This window comes from Dendrobates tinctorius, unplaced genomic scaffold (genome assembly GCF_039654945.1).
Source record: "Dendrobates tinctorius isolate UK_male_01 unplaced genomic scaffold, ASM3965494v1 ptg000232l, whole genome shotgun sequence".
NCBI lineage: Eukaryota > Metazoa > Chordata > Amphibia > Anura > Dendrobatidae > Dendrobates > Dendrobates tinctorius.
The window spans coordinates 11,858,876-11,880,834 of record NW_027361899.1 but is presented as its reverse complement, the minus strand read 5'-3'; the positions used below and the strand labels follow the sequence as shown (position 1 = coordinate 11,880,834).

General features: G+C 43.9%; 1 protein-coding gene across 1 annotated transcript in view; it reads left to right on the top strand.

Annotated features, from left to right (window-relative positions):
• The window catches only part of LOC141060041 (uncharacterized), a 37,390-nt gene extending 26,766 nt beyond the window's left edge, over positions 1–10,624 (top strand). The window contains exons 6-13 of the mRNA XM_073556301.1: positions 80–190; positions 303–470; positions 554–677; positions 793–890; positions 6,022–6,132; positions 6,245–6,412; positions 6,495–6,618; positions 7,469–10,624. Of these exons, the coding sequence (XP_073412402.1) occupies positions 80–190; positions 303–470; positions 554–677; positions 793–890; positions 6,022–6,132; positions 6,245–6,412; positions 6,495–6,618; positions 7,469–9,201 (2,637 nt within the window). The 3' untranslated portion in view covers positions 9,202–10,624. The remainder of the gene's footprint in view (positions 1–79; positions 191–302; positions 471–553; positions 678–792; positions 891–6,021; positions 6,133–6,244; positions 6,413–6,494; positions 6,619–7,468) is intronic.
• Positions 10,625–21,959: the final 11,335 nt, after the last annotated feature.

Below are 21,959 nucleotides of genomic sequence, written 5' to 3'. Positions count from 1 at the left end.
GCTCTTTGTGTCGGATCGTTCGTGAACGACACATCACTGTCTCAGATTCCTTATGGTCAGGACTCCTTTCCTTTATTAGACGATGGTCCTCTCCATCAGTGACCCCCCGAGGATGGAGCAGGACAGAGGCCACATGGCGGCTCGGATATTAGACCTCACCCTGGAGATAATCTACTGGATCACTGGAGAGGTGAGAGCTTCACATCACATCACTCTGATCTCTCGGAATAAAGCAGGGAAATGACGGGAAAGGTGAAGGATTCTTGGCCTCTGTGTAGTGACCGGCGTCTCCCCATACACAGGATCACACAGTAGTGAAGACGTCGTCTGGGGAGTGTGTGACCCCCCGTGTGTCAGGAGGGCGGAGCAGGACCCCGAGTGACATCACCGAGCCTCCACCTCATTCACTGATCCATGAGCAGAAGATCCTAGAACTGACCAATAGGATCACTGAGCTGCTGAGCGGAGAGGTGAGCGCTGCCGGGAATGCTGGGACATTATACAGTAACGCCGGGGGAGGGGTCTGCTAATGACGGGTCATTGTGTGTGTCAGGTTCCTATAAGGTGTCAGGACGTCACCGTCTATTTCTCCATGGAGGAGTGGGAGTATATAGAAGGACACCAGGATCTGTACAAGGACGCCATGATGGAGGATCACCGGTCCATCACATCTCCGGGTAAGAGGAGACCTTCCTGGGGTGTAGAGAACAGGTCTGAGAGTCGTCTAGATTCCCCATCATCTGCTCATCACATATAGACAATGTATTCAGTCACTGCGGTTATCTCCTATAGATGGATCCAGTCCGAGAAATCCCCCGGAGAGATGTCCCAGTCCTCTATATTCCCAGGAGCGGCCAGAGAAGGAGGAAAGTGTCCCCCGGGATCATCAGGTAGATGAGATGAGATTTCTGCACATTCTCTGTAGATTGATGTAATGAGGCTTCTATTAACCCCTTCATGACCTCAGCTTTTTTCACTTTGGCGTTTTCATTTTTCGCTCCCCTTCTTCCCAGAGCCATGACTTTATGTTTCCGTCAATATGGCCATGTGAGGGCTTGTTTTTTTGTGGGACGAGTTGTACTCTTGATTGACATCATTGGTTTTACCATGTCATGTACTCGAAAACTGGAAAAAATTTCCAAGTGCGGTGAAATTGCAATCTCACTTGTTTTTTGCTAGGTTCACTAAATGCTAAGACTGACCTGCCATTATGATTCTCCAGGTCATTACGAGTCCATAGACAAGAAACATGTCTAGGTTCTTTTTTATGGAAGTGATGAAAAAAAAAATTTCAACATTTGTTAGACCCGTAGCGCCTCAATGTTTCCTGATCTTGGGTTGGGTGACGGCTTATTTTTTGCGCGCAGAGCTGATGTTTTTAAGGATACCATGTATGTGCGGATACGATCTTTTGATCGCCCGTTATTGATAAAAAAAAAAAAATGTAATGCTGGCGTTTAGATTTTTCTTTTTCTTGCTACACACTGTAGCGATCAGGTTAATCCTTTAATTGATAGATCGGGCCATTCTGAAGCCGGCGATACCAAATATGTGTGTGTGATTTTTTTTATTATTATTATTTTATTTTAAATGGGGCAAAAGGGGGGTGATTTGAACTTTTGGTTTTTTTTTGTCTTTTTTTAAAATATTTTTAACCACATTTTTTTTTTTTTCTACTTTTGGCATGCTTCAAGCTGCCATAGCTCGATCAGCTCTCCTGCATAGCGATGATGCTCAGATCACCTCTGTATAGCAGAATGACAGCATTGCTATGAGCAGCGACCACAGGGTGGCGCTCATACAATCCGGCATCAACAACCATAGAGGTGTCCAGGAGACCTCTGGTTGTTAGGCCAAAGCACCAATGACCCCCGATCACGTGAGTGTGCGTATTTCCGGCCGCGCGGTCGGAAGCTCTAGTTAAATGCCGCTGTCAGCATTTGACAACGGTATTTAACTAGTTAATAGGTGCGGGTGGATCGCGATTCCACTCACGCCTATTGCGGGCACATCTCAGCTGTTGAAAACGGCAGCGGTGTCCTGGCTTTGATGTGCACTCACTGCTGGAGCCCTCATCAAGGCGGGGTATACTGCTATCCCGTCAGCTGGCAGGAAAGGGTCAATCTCCAACCACTGTGGAGTATACGCTAATCAGCCAGAACATTAAAAACACTCCCCTGATGAAGTACGGACACTACAAGGATTCTCAGGGTTGCTGTGGCTTATGGCAGCAAGAAGTTACCAGCAAATCCTATTAACCCTGTAAGGTGCTCTGTGCAGTCTCAATGACTGAGACTTGAATTTCCTGCATATCCCACACATAATAATCACATCGAGATCTGCAGCGTTTGTAAGTTATTAGCGATGAGCGAGCGTGCTGGGCTGTTGTGTTGTCTGAGCGTGCTGGGCTGTTGTGTTGTCTGAGCGTGCTGGGCTGTTGTGTTGTCTGAGCGCGCTCGGCTGTTGTGTTGTCTGAGCCGCGCTCGGCTGTTGTGTTGTCTGAGCGTGCTGGGCTGTTGTGTTGTCTGAGCGCGCTCGGCTGTTGTGTTGTCTGAGGCGCGCTCGGCTGTTGTGTTGTCTGAGGCGCGCTCGGCTGTTGTGTTGTCTGAGCGCGCTCGGCTGTTGTGTTGTCTGAGGCGCGCTCGGCTGTTGTGTTGTCTGAGGCGCGCTCGGCTGTTGTGTTGTCTGAGCCGTGCTCGGCTGTTGTGTTGTCTGAGCCGCGCTCAGCTGTTGTGTTGTCTGAGCCGCGCTCGGCTGTTGTGTTGTCTGAGCCGCGCTCGGCTGTTGTGTTGTCTGAGCCGCGCTCGGCTGTTGTGTTGTCTGAGCCGCGCTCGGCTGTTGTGTTGTCTGAGCCGCGCTCGGCTGTTGTGTTGTCTGAGCCGCGCTCGGCTGTTGTGTTGTCTGAGCCGTGCTCGGCTGTTGTGTTGTCTGAGCCGCGCTCGGCTGTTGTGTTGTCTGAGCCGCGCTCGGCTGTTGTGTTGTCTGAGCCGTGCTCGGCTGTTGTGTTGTCTGAGCCGTGCTCGGCTGTTGTGTTGTCTGAGTAACTTTGGCGTCCTGTCTAAGTGCCGCACAACATGCAGCCGCAGGGACTTGAACATATTATTCGAGCTCGCCCAGGTTACTCGGATGACACCCGAGCATGCTCAGGTAACACATTATCCGAGCACGCTCGCTCATCACTAGCTTTCATCTTAAAATCTAAGGGTCCAATTCATCAAAGTTTTCCCACCAGAATTCTAGTGTAAAAGCTTTGAAAAGTCAAAAAATGCAGGTGGAACTCGGAGCTGCTCCTAAACTTTGCATCTTGATATAAGATTCTCCCACAAGTAGGCAGAGCTCAGGCGGGATGCCAGGATGATGACAGACACTGTTTAAATCCATGACCAATGTTTGGCATCACAGTTCTATAAGACCTTTAAGGGCTTCTTGGTTCCCTTCAATCGGAAGCATTTAATGAGCGTCTTCCTTGGGCAATTTGCCAAAGACAATGAGAACATCTGATTTGATAATTCTGTCTCGGATTGAGATTTGGGGTTCCATAACACTTCTTACTACAAACAATAAGGTTATGGCCCAGACACTTTTTAGTTAGCTGGTGAGGTTTGCACCCTGACTCCTGAGATTCAGCATTTCTTGCTCCAGGCAGCAGTATGTTTCGTACTGATCTCCTTGTCCAGAGGGCAGTGCAGCAGAGCAGGGCCGGTCACTGGTCACTTCATGTTATTGGATCAGGCAAAGATGTTTGATCAGGGTAACCATAAATTACTTTGCTTTAGCCTTCTGAGGTATGGCCTGCCATGAGGGTTTGTTGTTTGCCATAAGACCTTACTTTATACACAGGAACAAAGTTTCCCGCTTGTCCACGGTCGGATTGGTTGCTCTTTTGAACCCACTGTTTGTGTTGTTTTTCTTAGGATGGGAGGGAGCTGACCATTGTCGGGTGTTAGGATGGACAGGGCTGCATCGGGGCCGCTCTGAGGGTGGTGGGATGTTGGTGATGTCGCTATCTTTGTGTCCTGGGAGATAGGTGGAGTTGGTGATGTCGGAGGTCTAGTAGTGTGCAGACATTTTAGGCAGGTGTAGAAAAAAATATGCAAAGTAAGAAAACTAGAAGTGTTGATGGATTATTGTTATCAGTTAATGATATGCAAACTGAATGGACAATATTTTGTGCGACCATTTTTTGCCTTCAAAACAACATCAGAACTTTAGCACGGTGCTGTGGATGGCGACTTAGGAGCATCCGGGTCAAAAATACACTGAGATAAGGCTTCCTCTTTCTGGGAGGAAATCCTGATTTTGGTTTGTTGGACGCTGTCCCCTATTTGCCCTTGCTGCAATGCTTTTTCTATCCATAATCAGAGCGTTCCACCATGGCCGGCAGTGACGTTTTCAGCAGGTTGAGCTCGTCTTTCTGTGGGATCGGGCTAGTGAAGATAGACAGTCTTGTGAGGAGACTCCTTGGGTGAGGACATGATGACGAGCACCAGATGGAGGAAGGTTCCGTCTCCAGCAATGATGGAAGGCTTCTTTCCTGGGGTCGATGCGCAGAGCTGTTCACATCACGATAGATCGAGCCGTGGCTGTTACATTATACGTTCTCGTCTGATGTTTTGCACCGTCGCAGTAACAGTGATGCCGTCCTCCTATCGCAAGTCCGGTGTATTAGCAAAACGTAAAAAAATGTTACTGTTTGAAATAAACCAATGAAACAGGAACAATGCATGAAGACAACTAATAGAACCGGTGGATTCTCCAAATTCCACGCCGTGCCACTGATGTGTCAATTTCCGAATATTTCACCCCTTCTTGACATGATCCAAAGCTTGACACCGGCGTCTGGCAGCGTTCCTGAGTAATGTGTGTGATTTACCCTCCAAACCTGGTGTCAGAAGCCAAATAACACAGAGAATCAAGAACACAAACTCATAGATAATATTTTCCTTTAATAATAATAATACATTTTATTTCTATAGCGCCGACATATTCCGCAGCACTTTACATTTCAGAGGGGACTTGTACAGACGATAGACATTACAGCATAACAATAATCACATAGATCATAACAGATACCAAGAGGAATGAGGGCCCTGCTCGCAAGCTTACAGTCTATGAGGAAAGAGGGAGACACGAAAGGTGGGTGGTAACAGTTGCCCTGATTGTATGGACCAGCCATAATGTTAGGTGTGTAACAGTACAGACACAGAGGGCTAATGGATGCATAAAGCATGTGGGAACATGATGCGGGGAACCTGGTTATGGTAAAACTTTTGGCTCTGCCACACAGGGATAGATTAGGTTAATGTGTTGAGGTGATAGGCCAGTCTGAATAAATGCGGCTTAAAATTGTACGGATTGGGGACTAATCGTATTGACCTGGGAAGTGCATTCCAAAGAATTGGCGCAGCACGTGTATAGTCTTGGAGACGGGAGTGGGAGGTTCTGATTATTGAGGATACTAACCTCAGGTCATCAGCAGAACGGAGGGCGCGGGTAGGGTGGTATACTGAAACAAGGGAGATGTAGGGTGGTGCTGAGCCATGGAGGGCTTTGTGGGTGAGGGTAATAAGTTTATACTGAATTCTGGAGTGGATGGGTAGCCAGTGTAATGACTGGCACAAGGTAGAGGCATCGGTGTAACGATTGGTGAGGAATATGATCCTGGCTGCAGCATTCAAGACAGATTGGAGGAGGGAGAGTTTGGTAAGAGGGAGACTGATTAGAAGAGAGTTACAATAGTCGAGACGAGAATGAATAAGAGAAACAGTAAGAGTTTTTGCGGAATCAAAAGTAAGAAAAGGTCGAATTCTAGAAATGTTTTTGAGGTGCAGATGACAAGAGCGAGCCAGTGATCGAATGTGGGGGCAAAGGAAAGCTCGGAGTCAAGTATAACCCCAAGACAGCGGGCATGTTACTGGGGAGTAATAGTGGAGCCACAAAAGATGATGGTCCTGTAGTCTCTAAAATGTACGTCTTCCCCATGTATACAGGACGCTCACCGGTAACATTTCCCTTTATTAGACGATGGTCCTCTCCATCAGTGACCCCCCGAGGATGGAGCAGGACAGAGGCCACATGGCGGCTCGGATATTAGACCTCACCCTGGAGATAATCTACTGGATCACTGGAGAGGTGAGAGCTTCACATCACATCACTCTGATCTCTAGGAATAAAGCAGGGAAATGACGGGAAAGGTGAAGGATTCTTGGCCTCTGTGTAGTGATCGGCGTCTCCCCATACACAGGATCACACAGTAGTGAAGACGTCGTCTGGGGAGTGTGTGACCCCCCGTGTGTCAGGAGGGCGGAGCAGGACCCCGAGTGACATCACCGAGCCTCCACCTCATTCACTGATCCATGAGCAGAAGATCCTAGAACTGACCAATAGGATCACTGAGCTGCTGAGCGGAGAGGTGAGCGCTGCCGGGAATGCTGGGACATTATACAGTAACGCCGGGGAGGGGTCTGCTAATGACGGGTCATTGTGTGTGTCAGGTTCCTATAAGGTGTCAGGACGTCACCGTCTATTTCTCCATGGAGGAGTGGGAGTATATAGAAGGACACCAGGATCTGTACAAGGGCGCCATGATGGAGGATCACCGGTATATCACATCTCCTGGTAAGAGGAGACCTTCCTGGGTTGTAGAGGAGAGAAAGGGTTTTGGCATCACCTACAATAGATTCACCCTTAGTCATCAGAATGTTACACCTCTATAAATCCCTATTGGGGCCAAATTTTGGAAGATGTAATTCAGTTTCAATCTCCTTATTCTAAAAACTATGTTGGAAAGTTAGAGAAGTTTCTAAAGGTGGGCAATTACAATAGATTATTAAATGGGAGAATTAAACTTGTGATAAGGTGGAAAATGAAAAAAGCCTTCTAGATAATCTAATTTACACAGAAGCATGATGTAGGGGCTGAGACCCTGATTCCATTGATGTGTCACTTACCAGGCTGTGTTTTGCTGCTTTACTAAAATCATTGTATTATCTGCAGGAGTTTATCACTAGAGGACTAAGTATCCTCCTGATCCAACCCCATCCCCCACCACTGATTATCAACTTTTTGTCAGTACTTAAAATAGTCAAACCATGTAAACCCCTATACCAATAATATATGTTCAAGCTACCATGCTGCCTACATTATGGGATTTCTTGACGTTTTTTGAATGATGTCTGTTGACATATATTATATGGTCAGGATAGAAGCACCTGTCACTAACGGATTATAGTTTAGGATCCCTGCAGGCAAAGAACTCAAACACTGATGTTTTCTTTGATCTTTATTCATTTTTGTTACATTGATTTGAAATATACTTACTGATCCTGAGCATTATCCTGTTTTCTTTTATGTCCATTTACTTTGTTTCCTTACTTTCACTATTTTGTATAAACTACATTTTTTGGGTAATTAAAACAAATATCATTATATAATAATGTTTGTGAAAATGTATTTTTTTTTTTTCCAGGTGTAGCTGTGATGAGCGTTTCCATTGAACAGCAACATTTATCTCTCTATTATGAAGTAATAAACCACACTTGCAGGCAAGCTAATCCCAAGATTCCTAATGTCCCCATAGTCCTTCATAGCAGAAATCTGTCCACTGACACTGCTGATCACAAGAAGTCTTCATCTAATCAATCATTGATTGGTAAACAGAGAACTGAGCACAGACGGGACCAAATATGTGAAAAATATTCTAAAAAGAAATCAAATCTTTATTTTCATGATAGAATTCAAAAAGAGGATAGGACGTTTTCAAGTTCAGAAAGTGGGATAATTTTAAGTCAGAAGTCCGTCGTAACAGAAGATGTAAAAATTCAGACAGAGAAGAAACTGTTCCCATGTTCAGAATGTGGGAAACGTTTTGGCCAGAAGTCGAATCTTAAACGTCATCAGAGAATTCACACAGGGGAGAAGCCGTTTTCATGCTCAGAATGTGGCAAGGGTTTTAGGCAGAAATTGGGTCTTCTGTACCATCGGAGCACTCACACATGGGAAAAGCCATTTTCATGTTCAGAATGTGGGAAGTGTTTTAGCCAGGAATTGGATCTTTTATGTCATCAGTGTACTCACACAGGGGAGAAGCCGTTTTCATGTTCAGAATGTGAAAAAAGTTTTAGTCGGAAGTCAATTCTTAAGGAACACATAAAAGTTCATACAGGGGAGAAACCGTTCCAATGTTCAGAGTGTGGGAAGCGTTTTGGACAGAAATCAGGCCTTGTATGTCACCTAAAAACTCACTCAAAAGACTCAGCGAATAAATCATTGTCATGTTCAGAATGTGGGAGATGTTTTAGCCATAGTGCTGGTCTTGCACGTCATCAGAGCACTCACACAAGGAAGATGTCAATTTCATGTTCAGAATGTGGTAAAATGTTTAGTCGGGAGTCAATTCTTATGGAACATGTAAAAATTCACACAGGGGAGAAACCGTATTCATGTTCAGAATGTGGGAAATGTTTTGGCATGAAATCGAGTCTTATACATCATCGGAGAATTCACTCAGGGAAGAAGCCATTTTCATGTTCAGAATGTGGGAAATGTTTTATTCAGAAATCGGATTTTACACGTCATCAGAGGAGTCACACAGGAGAGAAACTGTTTTCGTGTACAGAATGTGGGAAGTGTTTTAAACAGAAATGGGGTCTTGAATCTCATCAGAGTATTCACACAGGGGAGAAGAAATTTTCGTGTTCAGAATGTGGAAAAAGTTTTATCCAGAAATCGAGTCTTGTATATCATCAGAGAATTCACACAGGGAAGAATCCCTATTCCTGTTCAGAATGTGGAAAATGTTTCAGATATAAATTAGGTCTTGTATATCATCAGGATAGTCACACCGAGAAGAAGCCATTTTCATGTTCGGAATGTGGGAAATGTTTTAGTCAGAAAACTCTTCTTGTAGGTCATCAAAGTATTCATAAGAAGCCATTTTCATGTTCGGAATGTGGAAACATTTTTAGTCGGAAGTCAATTCTTATGCAACATGTAAAAATCCACACAGGAGAGAAACCGTTCTCATGTTCAGAATGTGGGAAACGTTTTAGCCAGAAATCGGGTGTTCTAGCTCATCAGAGAACTCACACAGGGGAGAAGCCATTTTCATGTTCAGAATGTGGGAAATGTTTTAGCCATAAGTCGGGTCTTGTATGTCATCAGAAAATTCATACAAGGGAAAAGCCATTGTTATTTTCATAATGCGGAAGATATTTTAGCCAGTAATCTGGTTTTCTGTCAACAGCAAATTTATACTAGGGAGATGCCATTTTTATTTCCGAAATGTGGGAAAAGTTTTAGAGAAAAATCGTGTTGTTGGACATCAGAGAATTCACACAGGAGAGAAGCCATTTTACATGTCATAAATGTGGGAAATGTCTTTGTTATAAAACAACAACTTGTGAGACTTCGAATAATGCATACAGGGGACAAACTCAGTCCGTGTATCAAGAATAGGAAATGTTTTGTCAGCAAGTCCACAGATTTTGTTCAACATCGAGAACTCACACAGGGGAGAAGCCGTATTCGTGTTCAGAGTGTGGGAAATGTTTTTTTGCATCTTGTAAGTTATTAGCATGCTCTCACACTGGCAAGGTCATTTTCATATTCTGAATGACAGATCAGATCTTTTTCTTTATTGTATCTGCTACCTAAGAACACCCTCTAAAATATAACTTAACACTCTCAGGACTCATCTATTAACAGAACAGTACAGGCAAAAGTCGTTGCTGAACAGCTGTGTCACGGAACCTTCATTATGACTGGGACGTCAGCTTTAAAACACAGCTGTTGCTTTGCTCTAAGGAAAGAGAATGGTGATCTTCGTGATTTTTTTTCACTTTTTTGCCCCAACTAAAAGAGATTACTGCTTAAAACACAGCATGGGAAAGCAGAAGGTGTCCCAAGTTTGCCTTCTCCTAAATTTAATATGGAGGTAATGAAAATAATGACTTTAATATAATTGAGGGAAAAACAATATGTGCAGGGGCTTGAAAAAGTATTCATATCCCTTGATCTTTTTCCCATTTTTCATGCTACACCCACAAACTTGGAAGGAACCTGTCCCCCCCCGGGTTATATATGGCCTATTAATGTGGGCATACAGGTGATAGAAATGTTACACTAGTCCTACCTTTGTGTCTCATATTAATGGACTTGCTGTTGAGAAATGTTATATTCTTTATGCTAAAGATTTCTTCCAGGCTCGGGAGCTGGAAGAAATCTTTAGCATAAAGAATATAACATTTCTTGAGTTCTTTTTTTTATTTCAGCCTAATGATGATCTCTTTCTCTTCCGTTGAGAGCTTCTTTGTCCGCATGTTGTGGGTTCACAGCAACTGTTTGTAAATGAAAATGCTGCACTTGCAATCAGCTCCTTTTACCTGCTTAATTGATGATGGATTAAGGAGGGAATTGCTTATACAGCCATTTAAAGAGGTTTTGAGAACTGTCCGATTACTTTTGGTCTCTTTAAAAAAAGAGTTGTAGTTCCTAAACCGTTCCTCCAATTAGGATGTGTATACCTTCAAATTAAAGTTGAGAGTCAGCACTTTAAGCCAATATTGATTATAGAACTGTCTTGAATATATTTATATATTTTGATAAATGGCTTATAATTCCAAAACTTGTGTCACTGTCCAAATATTTATAGACGTAACTGTAGGTGGTATTCACATTACTGCCTGCAATCTCGCAAGTGTTGATGTTCTTTCCTGAGTATCCGCCTTATGTTCTCCCAGGATTATGGAGTGGGGGCGGCATAGTGTCTTCATTCCAGATGCACTGACAATTCAGCGTCACATTCATTTGGTGGTAGAACCAATAGTGCGGTCATTTCTCCAAAGTGCCCCAGTAATCGTTTTTCAACACGACAAAGTGAGGTCGCATGTTGTTGATATTAATGTGAACTGTCTGTGTGGCCTAAACCTGCTCCCATGGCTGCATCTCCAGCCGCGTCTTCCATCGGGAACGTCAGTGGTCGGTGATTACACAGGAGCTGCCAGCAGTGGATCTTGATGATTTGTACATTCAGAAGCAGAACATTTGTCAGACGACTATTAGTAACCTCAGTGATAGCAGCCGAGGCTGGAGGTGCTGGGATTTCTGAAAAGGTCCAGAGGCGACCACATGTCCGTCCAGCCTGTGACTTCCATCATTCCACAAATTTTCCTGCTGAGTGTTGCAATTTCTGCATTGATGAGGGTATATAAAATGATATCAGATGAATCTAACCTGGACAGATCACATATAGTTATATAGTATCCTACAGCCATGACGGGAGCAAACTCCAGAATCAAGGTCGAGAGGAGGACGATGCCAAAAATAAATATCCATCCAAACAGGCAGGAAGGCAAAGTAGAAGTGTTAGGCTGAGTTCACACGTGGCGTTTTTTTCGCGTTTCCGCGGCAGTTTTAACCGCGCGATTTTGCCGCGAAAACGCAAAAAATAAGCATCCCATGCATTCCTATGGGATTCCGCAATGCTGTGCTAATGCTGCGGTTTTTACCGCGGCGGAATCGCTTCGCGGTAAAAAACGCAGCATGCTCATTAATTTGCGTTATCGCGGCGATCCCGCACCCATAGGAATGCATTGTTCCGCTTACTTCCCGCATGTGGCTGTGCACACTATGCGGAAAGTAAGCAGAACAATTGCGGATGGTACCCACGGTCCGGAGGAGAGGAGACTGTCCTCCAGGCTTTGGGTACCATATCCCTGTAAAAAATAGTATTTAAAATAAAAAATATTGTTATTCTCACCCTCCGATGTCCCGCGCAGCCTTCCCGCCTCTCTCCACGCTTCCGTTCCCAGTAATCCTTTGCGAAAATGCCCACGATGGCGTCCGTTCTCGCGGGATCGCGAAGTCTCGCGGTCATTCGCGCGACGTCATCGCGATTTACCGCGAGACATCGCGATCCCGCGAGAACGGACGTCATCGCGGGCATTTTCGCAAAGGATTACTGGGAACGGATGCGCGGGACATCGGAAGGTAAGAATAAACAATATTTTTTATTTTTTTAACATTCTATCTTTTACTACTGAGGCCGCATAGGCGGCCTCAATAGTAAAAAGTTGGTCACACTTGTCAAACACTATGTTTGATGAGTGTGACCAACCTGTCAATCAGTTCTCCAAGCGATGCTACCGATCGCTTGGAAAACGCTAGCATTCTGCAAGCTAAATACGCTTGCAAAATGCTAGTTTTTCCGCGGGAAAATCGCGGGAATTTAAAATACGATTTTCCCGCGGAATGGAATTCCGGAATTCTCGCGGTAATTTCTGCGAGAGTTCCGGTACGTGTGCACTTAGCCTAATAAAGCCAGGAAGGACAGGGTTAAATCCTAGCACTAGAGGTTCTGATTGGGTTCACCTGGTTAGCTATGACTAGAACCAGGGGCTTGTGTTCGAGTCTTGGACAGTTATGGAAGAGGAGCAATGTGAGGTGTGGAAACTGGCGAGTAACCAGTGAACGAGCGGTCACTGCGCCTAAGGCAGGACCTTACACGCTGTCTGGGGGATGCCTTATAGCTTTGCCTGTAATTGTTAATATGTTTCTAGTGGCCGATATGACACCTACCGGTGATGTACAGACAGTACACGTGTATATTATAGAGGATGATACAACACGTACCGGTGATATACAGACACTACACGTGTATATTATAGAGGATGATATAACACATACCGGTGACGTACAGACACTACACGTATATATTATAGAATCATAGAATCGTAGAGTTGGAAGGGACCTCCTGGGCCATCTGGTCCAACCCCCGCTAAATCATCCCAGTTAGATGTCTGTCAAGCCTCTGTTTGAAGACTTCCATTGAAGGAGAACTCACCACTTCTCATGGCAGCCTGTTCCACTCATTGATCACTCTAACTGTCAAAAAGTTTTTTCTAATATCTAATCTGTGTCTCCTCCCATTCAGTTTCATCCCATTGCTTCTAGTCTTTCCTTGTGCAAATGAGAATAAAGTTGATCCTTCTACAATGTGACAGCCCTTTAGATATTTGTAGACAGCTATTAAGTCTCCTCTCAGTCTTCTCTTTTGCAAACTAAACATTCCCAAATCCTGCAACCTTTCCTCATAAGACAGGGTTTGCAGACCGGTCACCATTCTGGTCGCTCTTTTCTGAACTTGCTCCAGTTTGTTGATGTCTTTTTTAAAATGTGGTGCCCAAAACTGGACACAATATTACAGATGAGGTCTGACCAAAGAGGAGTAGAGGGAAATAATGACTTCACGTGATCTAGACTGTATGCTTCTGTTAATACATCCTAGAATTGCATTTGCCTTTTTTGCTGCTGCATCACACTGTTGACTCATATTCAGTCTGTGATCTATTAGTATACCCAAGTGTCATGATCTCAGTGCGGGTTTGACTCGCACACGTGGGGTTAATGTTTGAAACCAGTGCTGATGACTGGCATTTCTGGGGTTAAAGGTTGTGATCCCGATGCAGGCTTACCTGCACACCTGGGGCTATGATTGTGGCCTCTCCCTGGTTCTGGGGGAGGCTTCTTATAGCCTCAGGACGCTCCCATCCTTGTCAGTTATGCTCTTGCCCTTGGCATTGTGTGGTGACCCCTGAGTGTGTTTGTGCTGTGTTCTGGTTACTTGATTCTCTGTGTATGACTCGGTCTGTTCTCTGGATATCGCTTTGGATTCTGCCTGGTACCTTATATGTCTGTTTGGTTTTGATCTCTGCTTGGCCCTGATTATCCGCTCTGTCTCCTCCCTGGTACTGTACTGTGATCCTGTGTATGACCTTTGGCTTTGTCTGACCTCCCGTCTGTTTATCCCTCCTGTACCTCGCTGGTCTGTACTGTGCATAACCTCTGCTTTGCTTGGACTCTGAGTTCTCTTCCTTCTCTGTGTGCAGGACGCTAAGCCCCGCCCCCTTGCAGTCACATGACCATTCACATGACCATAGGTCCTATGCTGGCTTCCTAAACTTCAGCATCCACAGGTCCTGTGCATCGGTACTTTTGGCTGTACCTGACCCCGGTACCCCTACATTGCGGGTGAGTCACTGCTCAGCGGAGGCTGCACGCCGGCGCTGACACTCAGGACACGCGCACTGGCTCAGTGAGCAAGTACAGTGCGGTGTTCCTGACACCAAGTCTTTTTCACATGTGCTGTCACTTAGCCCTATTCCTCCCATTCTGTATATGCTTTTTTTCATTTTTATTGCCCAGATGTAGTACTTTGCATTTCTCCCTGTTAAAAACCATTCTGTTAGTTGCTGCCCACTTCTCCAGTTTATTTAAATCTTTTTGAATCCTCTCTCTCTCTTCTCTAGTATTAGCTATCCCTCCTAGCTTTGTGTCATCAGCAAATTTAATCAGTGTACCCTCAATTCCTTCATCTAAATCGTTGATAAAGATGTTGAACAATACAGGGCCCAGGACAGAGGATGATAGAACACGTACCGGTGATGTACAGACACTACATGTGTATATTATAGAGGATAATACAACACATACCGGTGATGTACAGACACTACACGTGTATATTATAGAGGATGATACAACACTTACCGGTGATGTACAGACACTACACATGTATATTATAGAGGATGATACAACACTTACCGGTGATGTACAGACACTACATGTGTATATTATAGAGGATAATACAACACTTACCGGTGATGTACAGACACTACACATGTATATTATAGAGGATGATACAACACTTACCGGTGATGTACAGACAGTACACGTGTATATTATAGAGAATGGTACAACACTTACAGGTGATGTACAGACAGTACACGTGTATATTATAGAGAATGATACAACACTTACAGGTGATGTACAGACACTACATGTGTATATTATAGAGGATGATATAACACTTACCGGTGACGTACAGACACTACTCGTGTATATTATAGAGGATGATACAACACTTACCGGTGATGTACAGACACTACACTTGTATATTATAGAGGATGATATAACACATACCGGTGACGTACAGACACTACACGTGTATATTATAGAGGATGATACAACACTTACCGGTGATGTACAGACAGTACACGTGTATATTATAGAGAATGGTACAACACTTACAGGTGATGTACAGACAGTACACGTGTATATTATAGAGAATGATACAACACTTACAGGTGATGTACAGACACTACACGTGTATATTATAGAGGATGATATAACACTTACCAGTGACGTACAGACACTACTCGTGTATATTATAGAGGATGATACAACACTTACCGGTGATGTACAGACACTACACTTGTATATTATAGAGGATGATATAACACATACCGGTGAAGTACAGACACTACACGTGTATATTATAGAGGATGATACAACACTTACCGGTGATGTACAGACACTACACATGTATATTATAGAGGATGATACAACACTTACCGGTGATGTACAGACACTACACTTGTATATTATAGAGGATGATATAACACATACCGGTGACGTACAGACACTACACGTGTATATTATAGAGGATGATACAACACTTACCGGTGATGTACAGACACTACACGTGTATATTATAGAGGATGATACAACACTTACCGGTGATGTACAGACACTACACGTGTATATTATAGAGGATAGTGGCCGGGAGTTTGTTTAACTTATACATAGCCTCCGTTTCCGGGTTTGAAATTGGCGAATCTGTGCTGTGCGCACTGCGCAGTGCTTGTGCTGGGGGTTTTCCTAAGTCTGCAGACACACAGAACGACTGCAGACTTATCAGTTTTGATCGGACGACCTCATTAACATGATTGCTCTGTGCTGATGCAATATAAAGTTCTCAGCAGCACATCATCAGCTGTGTGAGACTAAGGATTGAGAGCGCTGCTGAGAATGATAATTTTTATACCTGCTTAAAAATTATCGCACCCAACAAGCAAGGGTTTTGGGTGACTGTCGACCTGTTTAGATGGATCAATAATAAGTATTGTCCTGCAAATTAAATTTTTTTACTGTCCCTCACGGTTAATTAACATCTATATAATGTGGAGGAGTGAAAGGGCGCCTTTGATCCACTTTTGGACTTAAGACCAACATTGAGACAGAATTTCAATAACTGTATGTACCGCTGAAAAATGATTGTATTTACAGCTGAAACCAGAAGTTTCCATCCACTATATATAAAGACACATCTGCAGGTTTTTCTCAATATCTGACATGAAATCAGAATAAACCTTTCTGGTTTTAGGACAATCAGGATTACCATAATTATTAATATTTGCCAAATGCCAGAATACTGAGAGAGAGAGAATGGTTTAAGGTGTTTTTATTACTTACTGGAAAGTCAAAAGTTTCCATCCATTTCAGGAGTATTTGGCACCATTGCCCTTACACTGAATGACTTGGGTTAGACGTTTGGGATCTCCTTCCACAAGCTTCTCACAATAGTTGGTTGGAATTTGGGCCCATTCCTCCTGACAAAACTGGTGTAACTGATACCGGTTTGTAGGTCGCCTTGCTCGCACCGGCCTTTTCAGCTTTGCCCATACATTTTCACTAGGATTGAGATCAGAGCTTTGTGATGGCCATTCCAAATCATTGACTTTGTTATCCTGAAGCCACTTTGTCACCTGTCACCATTTTGGCAGTGTGCTTCAGGTCATTGTCCATTTGGAAGACCCATTTCCGCCCAAGCTTTAACTTCCTGGTTGATGTCTTGAGATGTTGCTTCAGTATTGCCAGATAATCTTCTTTTCTCATGATGCCATCTATTTTGTGAAGTGCACCAGTCCCTCCTGCAGCAAAACAACCTCACAACATGATGCTGCCTCCCCCGTGATTCATCATGGGGATGGTGTTCTTAGGCTTCCAAACTTCTCCCATTTTCCTCCAAACGTAACAATGTTTATTATGCCCAAAAAAAGTTCAATTTTCATCAGACCACAGGACAAGTCTCCAAAATTTAAAGTCTTTGTTCCTGTGTGCATTTGCAAAACACTATTCTGGCTTTTTTATGCTTCTTTTTGGAGTAATGGTTTCTTCCTGGAAGAGTGGCCTTTCAGCCCATGTTGATGCAGTACTCGTTTCACTGTGGATATTGACACATTCTTACCAGCTTCCGCCATCATCTTTACAAGGTCTTTTGCTTTTGTCCTTGGGTTTATATGCACGTCGGACCAAAGCACGTTCATCTCTGGGACACAGAACCCATCTCCTTCCTGAGCGGTATGATGGCTGGACATTCCCAGCTTGTTTGTACTTACGTATAATTGTTTGTACAGATCAACGAGGCGCCTTCAGGTGTCTTTACATTGTACCCAAGGATGAGCCAGACTTGTGCAAGTCCACAATTCTCCTCCTGATATCTTGGCTGATTTCTTGAGACTTTCTAATGATGTTACACAAAGAAGCAGTGTGTTTCAGGTGTGCATTAAAATACATCCCCAGGTGTGTCTCTAATTAACTCAGATGTTGCCAAAAAAAAGCTTCCAAACACATCACCATCATATGGGAAGTCCAGAATTGTTTAAAGGCACAGTAATCTTAGTGTATGGAAATGTTTGACTTTGCAGTAAGTAATAAAACAATCTCTCTCTCTCTCTCTCTCTCTCTCTCATTATTCTGGTGTTTGGCAAATATTAATAATTATGGTAATCCTAATGGACCTAACACGGGAAAGGTTTATTCTGATTTCATGTCAAATTTTGAGAAAAACCTGCAGCTGTGTCTTTATATGTAGTGGATGGAAACTTCTGGTTTAACTGTATATGTGAATTTGTGACACTTGATATCACCCAGAGGTATCTGTGGTTACATTTTATATTACATTTTACATCTGTATTCCACAGTATATATTATGGACCATAACAGGTTAAATGATTCCGTATCAAGGGTCTACCTTATCACGTAATTTGTAAATCAGGTATGGAACATCTAGACATACAGGGTGATTCACTTGCTACTTTTCCTCGCAAAAATAGTTGTAACTTCTAAAAGAGACGATCTGTGGTACTGAAATTTGGACTGTACATACCTTGGCTCACGTGAAACTGATGTTTTAACCCCTTAACGACCATTGATATTTTTGTTTTTGCATTTTCATTTTTTGCTCCCCTTCTTCCCAGAGCCACAACTTTTTTATTTTTTTAGTCAAATTGGCCGTGTGAGTACCTGGGAATGTTGGTAACATCATCCTCCACTAATTCATACAAAGCTAATTACCTCCCCCTAATGGCAGATATTGAGAATGAGATGAGCAGACTCCGGAAATTTGAAGTCTCCTGGGTGGGTCGTATTGAACTGTTTAAGATGTTATTACTATTCCTTGTAATTTCCTGACCAAAATGTATCATACTGCATAAAACAAAAATGGCATGATAAAAATAAAGCGCTTCGTGCACTGCTCCAAAAAGCTACCAGCTAAAAATGCCATTTTTGTTTTATGCAGTATGATACATTTTGGTCAGGAAATTACAAGGAATGATGCATTATACACTGCATTTCATAAACTGGCCCTCATATAGCGCAGTTGCACGGTGCACTTTATATTGCTTATTCTGATTGCAAAAAAAACTTTTTCAAAAATTTTTTTTAATTTTTTGTACTGAATATTATGTGGCACAATTGCACGGCGCACTTTTCATCGTTTTGTTAGTTACATAATATATGTTCATATATGTTTCTTTTTTGCTATGTGTGTAACTATATATCTCATGACATTATAGCTTTCCTGGTTTTTCTATACCTCTGTTTTTTTACCTATGAGGATTCCTTGTTTAGGTGTCATTATTTCAACATGTTTGAATAACATTATTTTAATTAATACTGTGTCAATGCCTCTATATCCCCGTTCATGTTTGGGGATGTTGTTTAAAATACAAGTACAATAATCTTAAACAATACAAGTCATAACTGGTCCAGGAGAGAGAGGACCCTGCCCGTGAGGGCTCACAATCTACAAGGGATGTCGGAAGAGGTAGGGCTTCAGGTTCTTTTTGAAGGTTTCGATGGTAGGCGAGAGTCTGATATGTTGTGGTAGAGAGTTCCAGAGTAGGGGGGATGCACGAGAGAAATCTTGTATGCGATTGTGGGAAGAGGAGATAAGAGGGGAGTAGAGAAGGAGATCTTGTGAGAATCGGAGGTTTCGTGCAGGAAAGTACCGGGAGACGAGGTCACAGATGTACGGAGGACTCAGGTTGTGGATGGCTTTGTATGTCATGGTTAGGGTTTTGAACTGGAGTCTTTGGGTAATGGGGAGCCAGTGCAGGGATTGGCAGAGGGGAGAGGCCGGGGAATAGCGGGGGGGGGGACAGGTGGATTAGTCGGGCAGCAGAGTTTAGAATAGATTGGAGGGGTGCGAAAGTGTTAGAGGGGAGGCCACAGAGCAGGAGGTTGCAGTAATCAAGGCAGGAGATGATGAGGGCATGGACTAGGGTTTTTGCAGATTCTTGGTTGAGGAATGAACGGATCCGTGAAATATTTTTGAGTTTATATCAGGAGAAGTGTATAATTGGGTGTCGTCAGCATAGAGATGGTACTGGAACCCAAATCTACGGATTGCTTGACCAATAGGGGCAGTATACAAAGAGAAGAGGAGGGGGCCTACAATCGATCCTTGAGGAACCCCAACAGTAAGGGGAAGATGAGAGGAGGAGGAACCGGCAAAAGATACAGTGAAGGAGCGGTCAGAGAGATAGGAGGAGAACCAGGAGAGAACGGTGTCCTTGAGGCCAATGGAGCGGAGCATAGTGAGGAGGAGCTGATGATCCACAGTGTCAAATGCTGCAGAGAGATCCAGGAGAATTAGCATGGAGTAATGACCATTAGATTTAGCTGTTAGTAGATCATTAGAGACTTTAGTGAGGGAAGAATCAGTAGAGTGTAAAGAGCGGAAACCGGATTGTAGAGGTGTGGGGAGGTTGAGCTGGGTACGGTTCTGTCTGTGATAGGAGACAGTTTGACAGCAGGTGTCATGTGGCAGTTTGCCCATCAGAGGTCACTGGAGAGCGCCGATGGCAGTGATTATGTAACTGTCATTTGAGTGTTACATAACTGCCAGAGGTCAAGGTGACTCTGATTGGGCAGAGGTGACTGTCAGGTGACAGAGGGTGGGGCTACCTGGTCTGTCTGCATAAATACTGAGGTAAGCTTCCAGAAGCTTCAGTCAGCCAGGGGAGCTCACAGGTTAGGAGAGTCTGTCACACAAAGGAGACCCCTCAGAGACTTTGGACAGTGGAAACGGTCACAGGGGGTGACCCTATAGGACATTGGTCACAGGCAGAGACGGCCTGTGAGGACCTGGATTATTATTGGTGCACTTTGGAAGGTGAAACGCCGTGGTGGATTTGCCTAGGGCAGCCACGGCGGATAGATCCACGAAGTACGCCTGACGGAGAAAGTGTACAAGTGAAGGTACCCAGGCCTGTCTGCAGGAGGGTAACAGTGTGAAACATCTGTCGTGTTTTGTTCTGGTCGTCGTGAGGGCGGCCAATAAAAGCAAACCTGTTGAATACAATTCCTGCCTCTGTCTCGTGCCTGTCAACGTCAAGAAGCGGGTCACCCCCCATTCCTGTGAGTACAGCACACCTCCGTCGCCTACCAGCCACACCACCTAAATACCACAGTACGCTACCCTCCGCCCCAGCCTGCCACCCGGACCTCTACAGAGGGTCGAGAAGAGAGTTATCTGAGAGATAGCGGATAAGACGGGAGTGGACCAGGCGTTCCAGGAGTGTAGAGATGAAGGGAAGATTAGAGACAGGTCTATAGTTAGCGGCACAGTTTTGGTCGAGGGATGGTTTTTTAAGTAATGGCTGTATGATGGCATGCTTAAATGTGGAAGGAAAGATACCGGAAAGATGCTTTAACCCCTTTATGACCTAATGTCATAAAAGGGTTAAAGCAGGTGTTAAAAATGTCCGATTGTTCACATCCAAGCAAGCCTGCACACGCTGTTCCATATTGTTGAATGTATTCCGCAGGACGTCTGGGGTCATGGCCTGAATTTCTCACGACATGTTCTCTCGGCGCACCTGTAATGATTGTGACTGTACACCCGACCTTTCAAATGCCCAGAAAGGAAAAAATCCGGAGGTGTGAAATCAGGCAATCTTAGTGGCCACAGTCCCTTGGAGATTACTGTCATTTTTCTGGATGAAGTGGCGTCTTGTGACATTGTGTACGGGTTGTCAGCTGCCAAAATTCGGGTGTTTTGTGAAATGATATAGCCACATAGGAAAAACCAAGATTCCTCAATGTACCACGTATAGTCCAATGTTTTCTTTTTCACAAATGGAGATCTGGGACAACTGACAATAACAAATTATTTTCTTTTGATCGGGCCCTTTCAATTCCTGATCGACAGCAGCTCTGTAGGGTGAACGCGACCTTTCTTGGCTGCTCGTGGACATGTAGAATACAACATGACTGTCTCCTGGCAAAGTCTGTGCAACAATTTATGTGGAAATACTAGAAGTCACTGTTTCACATCTTGAATTGTTTTCCGAGACATTTTCGGACGTCCTCCATCACACCTATCCAGTAATGTTCCTGTACGTTCCAGCTTGTTCTCCAATGACAGAATGCACGGTTTGGATGGTGGATTTTGACCTCCATACTTCTTCAGACACTCACTTTGGCTTCTCTTTAAGGACTCAGTTTTCCATTAAGTTTTTCCAATAACAATCTTTATTTATATAGCGCCAACATATTCCGCAGCGCTTTACAGTTTAACAGTTTCAAAACACAAGTCATAAGTAACAACATTAACAATACAATAATTAAAGCACAATCAGTCGCCCCTGCTGGTGAGAGCTTACACTCTACAATGAGGTGGGGGAGATACAGAGGACAGGTGTGTATTTACAATGGTGTATTTACAATGATGGTCCAGCCATCTTGAGGGAGTGAGAGATGGATGGAGATAGTGAATGGGCTACACACGCACACTTAGAGAATGACTGTGATTAGTGAACGTGATAGGCCTCTCT